This window comes from Cynara cardunculus (genome assembly GCF_001531365.2).
Source record: "Cynara cardunculus var. scolymus isolate 2C chromosome LG 3, CcrdV1, whole genome shotgun sequence".
Taxonomy (NCBI): domain Eukaryota; kingdom Viridiplantae; phylum Streptophyta; class Magnoliopsida; order Asterales; family Asteraceae; genus Cynara; species Cynara cardunculus.
In genome coordinates, this window is record NC_037530.1 from 34,978,502 (window position 1) to 34,985,919 (window position 7,418).

General features: G+C 35.0%; 1 protein-coding gene across 2 annotated transcripts; it reads left to right on the forward strand.

Annotated features, from left to right (window-relative positions):
- Window positions 1–1,121: 1,121 nt before the first annotated feature.
- On the forward strand, window positions 1,122–6,013 carry LOC112508601 (B3 domain-containing protein Os01g0905400-like). Of its 2 annotated transcripts, none has more exons than XM_025113273.1 (6): window positions 1,122–1,291; window positions 2,092–3,097; window positions 3,995–4,117; window positions 4,196–4,237; window positions 4,323–4,435; window positions 5,528–6,013. In XM_025113273.1, the coding sequence occupies exons 1-6, from the start codon at window positions 1,157–1,159 to the stop codon at window positions 5,759–5,761; spliced, it is 1,653 nt and encodes a 550-aa protein (XP_024969041.1). In that variant the 5' UTR covers window positions 1,122–1,156; the 3' UTR covers window positions 5,762–6,013. The 2 variants fall into 2 exon arrangements, with proteins under 2 accessions (XP_024969041.1, XP_024969042.1); XM_025113274.1 differs by having other exon boundaries at window positions 4,211–4,237.
- The last annotated feature ends 1,405 nt before the right edge of the window (window positions 6,014–7,418 follow it).

The following is a 7,418-nucleotide window of genomic DNA, read 5'->3' on the forward strand; positions in this document are numbered from 1 at the left end:
CAGTATTTACCGACCGAAGTGAAGAGCAGAGCAATAAGTGCTTTTGATCTGGTTTACTGGATTTTTCAGACCGAGTTATCGTGACGTAAGCGTTTTTTAACTTTCCCTTCAAAATCATCGCCATTACTCTTACATCGCAGTATTTTTGGGGTTTCTTGTGCTGATCGTTACACTCAACAGAATGCAGCATTTATCTTTTGATGTTTATTGCAGGAAGAGGACTTGCTTTGGTTATGTGCAATTGTGTAGGGTTTTGTGTTCTTATTTAATTTTCGTTATTTTATCGAAATTGTTTGCCGTATATGTATATTTCCTGAGGAGAAATTAATGTTTTGGGAGAAAACAATGTCAAAAATGGGTAGAACGTATCTATAGCATAACGATCGACTGAATTAGTAAAAACCCCGAAGTATGCAATGTATTGCCACTTATACCAAAGCACATAGTATTAACTTTAAACATTGTCTTCCTTGTAGTTCAACATCCCTAGAAATTAGAAATAATTTACCTTTGTCAGTTTACATAGAGAATAATTGCTATTTTGAATTAGATATGAAAATTGCAACATTTTTTTGAGAGGTTTTAAACCTAAATTACCTATTTAACTGTTGATAATTGATGACACTGATTTGGGTTCAAGGTGTTTTATAATATTTGAAGGGTTTGTTGGACATTTTACTTGCATTCAAACAGTTGCTTGTTTCTTCATACGTTAAAACATTGTGACCCCAGATGAGAAAGTTCTATGTAGAAGTAGTGAACATTTCTTGCATTAAGTTGGAAAATATTAAAACAGATATCAATGTATTATGACAATATTATTTGAATTAAGATTTAGTGTTGGCATGGAAAAGACATTCAGATCATCTTAAATTATCATCTTCTCATAAGAAGAAAAAACTGAGGATCTCTTATATATGGCACAAGCAGAAATCTGAACTGAACTGAATGGACCCACCAAAAAAGAGAATGGAAACTGGTATGAGCAAATGAAACCTGATTCACCATGTTCTATGCATTGCCATTTGAACTTCCCCCATGCATTTAATCAATCTAAAGAGCTTCAACTTTGTAACTGTATTTTTGCTCATTATTTCTGCATTCTCGTGATGATTTTGTAGAGAACATGACTTGTACTGAAGTGCCGTAGAAGAAAATGGTTCATGTGGCAGAGGTGTGTGCGGAGTGCACCCAGAATTGTCTCTTGATGCATAAAAAGGATAAAAATCCATCACCTGTTGCTACTACGTTCTTCAAAGTCATGTTTGGTGACGAATATTCCAAAGTTCTGGTATTGACATGTTCTCATCGCATTTATTATTTATTTACTGCTTTTTGTGATCTTTTTGCCTCAATGTCATAAGCCTTCTTACTCCGTGTGAATAGATTGTTAGTTGAAGTAATATGAATCTACTAAAAAACCAACTCCATGATATGCATGATATTCCGTTACGTCAGTTTCATTTTCAGTATGTGGTCTCTTTTGGCTTTGTTCTAGAAGTAGATGAACGATATATTACTCACAAAATTTTCTCCTGCATGTTTAAGTTAATTTGATCTCTCTTACACTGGAAAGTTTGAATGGGCCTTCTACTTTATACAAAAAGTTCTAAGAGACGAAAAAAGTGAATATATACTTGTATGGTTGTACATGGAAAGATTTCCTAGCATAGCATGATGGAAGTCTAAATGTTTGATGAACTCATAACTTTGGGCACTAGGATTTTTGAAGCATTTGCCATTAAGATGCCAAAAACATCATATATGTCTCGGTAAGGATGCAAATTTTGGCCTTGGTGATGGAAGGATCTTTTTAACAAACTTTAATTGCTTTCCTTTAACTGGCTTCCAATCGTTTGCTTGAAGTGGAATATCTTGTTTATGGTTACACGCCTATGTCAGTTGTCAAGTTTGTTATTTCTTACTTTAAGTTAACTTATCAGTAAATAGCATAAATTTATTTGTGATTATGACTGTGGGTAAGTAGGTAAATGAACAAGAAAACATCTGAAAAAGGAAAATGCTCTTCTTGTCGTAAGAGGGAGGAATTATTTGTAAAAGATGTTAATTGTTTTATGCATTTATTTGCAGTTCCTGCCTCCTAGATTTGCTCATAGTGTACGAAACATGGTTGGTAAGGCAACTCGGCTTGAGGATCCAAGTGGTGAGAAATGGAAAGTAAAATTCACTATGATTGATGGCTTCTTGGCTTTTGAAGAAGGTTGGAATGCATTTTCAACGGCTCATGGGTTAAAGGTGGGAGATTTCTTAGTTTTTCATTACATCATGGAATCTCACTTTGTTGTCTTGATGTATGGACAAAGTGGTTGTCCTGAAATCCAACACTTCGGATTTAATCGGCACCAGATGGAAGACACTCGGAAAAAGCAAAGTTTGATTACTGATAATACTAATAGTAAACCATCAAATGTGAACACTACCGACCATCATATTTCATGTGAATCTTCTCAATCTGAACATTCTGACAACGAGCATCCTGAAATTAGACCCTCTGTAGGCACTCAGCACAAGGATGAAAGAATTAAGAAAAAAGGAACAGCTGTGCAGTTACCACCAAGTGTAAACGCTAAGAACACTTGTAATCGTTTGCTTGCTTCATCTTCTCGACCTGGGCCCTCTGTTTCAGGTAAAGAATTGGTTGGAGACGAGAACCCTGATAACATGGTGTCTGAGACTCCTCCAACTGTGAAGCAGTTTTGTTTGGTTGATAATGATATTGAACATGTAGAAGATGAACACAGAAGCAATTTGATAAACAGATTTCATCTTGACCGACTCCCCACCAAAAAAAGAGCGATTGAGAATCTCGAGAACCTTTCTGAACGTCTGTCTTCAAGAGACTGTTTACATGACTTGTCAATCCCTGAAATTAACCCCCTTGAATCCGATGATGTCCGGAAAAACAATGTAGCTGTCGGAGGCTGTGGAAACGCAACTCAAATTAACAAATCTGGGAAGACGTTAGAAACACGATCCGAGGAGTCAAGGGAGAATCCCAAGAAAAGCACCATCATGCCAAGTGAAGCCACATGCAACAATTCTATCAAGAAGAGATTGAGGAGCTCGAACCTTCCAAGTAGGTTGCTTTTTCTATATCTGCTACTCTGATGTAAAGAGTTCCAATTCGACTTTCCAAGTCAAACCTATTTGTTTATATGCCTTAAATTTACATATATATACATTCACAGAAAAATTAAACGTATAGATCGAAATTCCGTTATCGTTCAATTCTGACTGGTAATAAATACCGGGACTTCGCAATTGTCATGGAGGTCTTGATTATTGGAAGAAGTTGAATGACTTCATTTGATCTCAAAGTCAAACTATACATTTTTCTATAAATGGAGTATCTTTGTTGTTAAAATCACCCCCTTTGATCTCAAAAGTAAAACTATACCTGAAACGGGTTTTGGCAGTAATTCTTCTAGGATAACTGATTAACTGATATGTTTCCTTCAGGCAACATTTTTTAACCTCAATAATTCTTCATGAAGTCCTAATTGTAGCCCGTTTGTTTTCAATTGTCTGTCCTATTTTGACTTAAAATGCCAAACGAACTATTTTCGATTTTAAAATTAACATTGGTACGCACAACTTAGGAAATTTTAATAAATACATTAAAAGCTGCAATAAACATTATAGATACAAAACAATTGGTGTTAATCAGTAATTTTCATAACTTAGATTAATACAAGTTACGTCACTGAGGACAACTACTAGTCTACTATGGAGCTGGTTATCAATTTATGCCCATGTAAGTCATCTAAATGTTTCTGTGTTTATGTACTAGTGAAACCATGTGTTCTGTATGATCTTAATCTGATCTTTTTGATGGTTAAAAAGACATAAAAGGGGTAAGGAGGAACTTGCTGGGACAAGTGACAGTATTGATCTTTGTTTCTGTTTCTTTTTCTTAAATCTCCTCAAAAAGCGTTTTCTTTTCAAGTTTCAACATGACTCTATGTTTAAACAGTTGCACGGCCAAAGAAGGCTAAAAAAGAACCTGCCGGGGCAAGCGAAACCGACACCTTAGGTTCAAGATTGCATGATGCCGTTCGTCCCTCCCCCTCCACTGAGATTTTTCCTAAATCAATAGGTAAGATTCGTAACTTATTGATAGTTTTATACTTGTTCTCTCGTTTCCATCATGTGACTGTTTGCTTACATTGAACAGCTAAACCAATGATAGCAACCAAAAAGGAGCTAATATCGGATGGTGTGTCAAACATTTCTTGCTCCACTTATATTTCTAGTTTTCTATAAATTTGTAACATGAGAATGAGTCCATAACTCTCTTGCAGAAAAAGATAACGATAGGTTTGTCAAACCTGAGCCTGTTGACTATGATGAGGCGCTTCCGCCTGGTCCCACCAACTCTTTATTTTCTGCGGTGATGAGTAGTTACCAATATCTTGTATGTATTCTCGGAACCCTATATTCTCTGTGCTTACTTTTAGACTCTATTTACTTTAAGAACTTCAGATCACATAGGATTTTATTCAAATTGTTTATACGAGGGCTTCACTGATTAACCCTAGAATCAGACTAATGGCCTTAGTTCTTGTGTATGAACTGTACCCCATTTCAATTCATTACAAACCCATAATTTGAGTATATATTAGCCATCGAAAAGTTATGAAACATCAAATCAACATAAATTTGGGGACTTAAACAAGATTATATTGGTCTTCTAACAATCCCTGCTTAGTGCTGCTTAAGCGGCTCTTTAGGCATTAGAGTCTTATTGCTTCAATTAGTTAGGGTTGCTTAACTTGCACCTAGATGTTAGATTTCTCCATCGCCATAATTAGCAACTAATTATTCAATTACGTCTTTCAAATAATGAGATGGTTTTGGCTTTTCTCAGCTTATGCTCATCGATTATGTTTCCCAGAAGGTAATCTTTCCAAAAAAATTCTAATACTACTATTGATCATAGAACATTGAGAATGGTTGTTTCTTAAAGTAAATCTATCAAAACAATGTGGTATGAAAATGATAGTTCTTGTATGCATACTTTATCGTGTAATGATTGTAGTCTACGCATTTATATGAATTCCCTACATGTCCTTTTAGACCATCCACTTAACATATTTCAGACCACTAAACCAAACCAAACCAAACGAACCCAGTAAGGGCCTGTTTGTTAGCAGCTTAATGAGACACACAACTTATTCGATCAGCTGTACATGACTGTTTGGTAGTGGCTTAATGATATAGGAAGTGGGTTACAAGGGGGAGCTTTATGCAGAAAGTTAAGTTTTTTCTCCAAACCTGCCCCCCTCCTAGTTAAAAAACATGCTCCTTCCATCTATTAATATACCCTCCCAAACAAAACCCTTCCCAATCTATACAGACATATAAATCCACACAAACAACTTTATCCATACAAAACATAATGGAATAGCACCCAAACAATCTCTAAATTTCTCATGTGAGGTGAGGTCTTGGGAGGGTAAGATGGTCATATTTCAGAAAACTAAAGATCATAAATGGTGATATGCAGGAATTGCCGGAATGGGTGAAGTTGAAGAAGGTAATTCTTCTGAGAAACGGTGGTGATCTTTGGCCAGTTTTATATCAAAACCAGTTGGGTTTAAAGGCTTTGACACAAAGTTGGCAAGTGTTTGCAAGGGAAAGAGGCATTCAGCCAGGAGACAACTGTGAATTTGTGCTGGAAAGCGAACCAAATGCCGACTTACCTTGCAGCGTGTTTAGAGTACACGTTACTGCCAAATAATGTAAGTTGTACTCATATTCGACGTGTTTTTGGTTGGTGAAGTTGGGTTTTTTCTTTTTTGGTGGTTTGTGGGAGTTCTGTTTTTGGATGCAACTTTCAAGTGCATGGTAAATGTCATAAAAGCAGGCAACGGGTTTTTGTTGTCTCGTATCGAGTTACAAGTGACTATAAACTGTAAGAACATGTATATTTTGTTCATCAACTTTCAACTGTATTGTCATGTTTTTATGATGTTTAAATAAAACAGTTTTCTTTTTGGCAAGTTTCATGTTAAAAGTATTTTTCACCTATTGTTGTCGTGAGCTGTGGACCCAAGATTTTTATCCTGTAAAGTCGTGGCTTAATTATAAGGAAAAGTTATTGTGTCGGTTTGAAAAATAAGATGCATTTTCTAAACGGAACTGACCTTTTGATCAAGACACAATATACCATCTTTTTTTATGTATATAATATTTATACACGGCAAATGCAACAAATAAACACACACTCTGACCTCCTAGTAGGCTGACTACAATATCGCTAGGTCAAAGGCTATTTGGTACAATATACCATCTTAGGTGTAAGGCTAGTGTGGCTTTAGCCGAATTTCACCTCAAACAAGTTTTTTTGGCTGATTTCGAGCAATTTCTTAAAGTTTTTTTTTGGTTAATATCAAGGTGTTATAGTTTGTAGCCTAAGTAAGGGGCTGTTTACCCAATTGCTTACCCGGTAAGCGTTTACTGATAGAAGTCAACATTATGATTTATTTTGATGCGTAAGATTTTAGTATATCAAAACATATCGAATGCAACAATTTACTAGGTAAGCGCTTATATGGGTAAGATTTGTCATTCTCACTTACCGGTAAGACTTTCCATCATTCTTACCATCGCTCTTATCCGGTAAGATTCTTGGCCTTTCTCATGTTCATCCGATGAGAAAATTTATCCGATAAGCACTTACCAAGTAAGTGTTTACAGTAAACGACCCCTAAGGCATAAAATATATTCAATTAAACATGTCTTTTAAGGGAAATGCTTCAGATTTGGCATGTAAATATGTTTCATATATATTAAACACTTTCAATCTTATATTAAAACGAAACTTATTGAATATTTGAAATTGGTTTTTCTAGAATAAGTAACATTTAAAAGGTTTTTAATCGCTATTGAAGATGTTTTTGCAACTTCTTCAACACGTATGCTTTATTTTCCTTTTTTTATACCAAATTTAGAGATTTCTCCATTTTTTTTATCTATTTCTTTTATTTATTTTAGATGAGAGTCTAACACAGCGGTTGCAACAAACTTTTCTTAAATCTCTAAAATTTCTAAAATAACATAACATAACCACTAAAGATGCTTTTATGTCCAGAATCTTTGAGGGGTTATTTGACAGTTGCTGAATAGTTTGATGCAAAATGATTAAATTGCCAAAATGATTAAAAGACTTTTATAATATAGTGTAAAATGAAATATTATTGTTTGGTAATTGTTTACAGTGAAATTAAAACTCTTAATGGTTAAAGAAGGGTCAGGATACAAAATTGTTCAGAAGATTTTAGAACCATTAAGAGGTAGACCGTTTTTTTACCAAACAAGATTCACCTATTAACGATTCAGAGGTTGCCTCTTAATAAAACTACCTCCCAAATCCTACTCATCCAGATACGCTTGAT

Coding starts and splice junctions, on each gene's coding strand:
- LOC112508601 (XM_025113273.1), top strand. CDS start 1,157: ATGGTTCATGTGGCAGAGGTGTGTGCGGAGTGCACCCAGAATTGTCTC. Junction 3,098..3,994: donor GAGGAGCTCGAACCTTCCAA/GTAGGTTGCTTT, acceptor ATGTTTAAACAG/TTGCACGGCCAAAGAAGGCT. Junction 4,118..4,195: donor GATTTTTCCTAAATCAATAG/GTAAGATTCGTA, acceptor TACATTGAACAG/CTAAACCAATGATAGCAACC.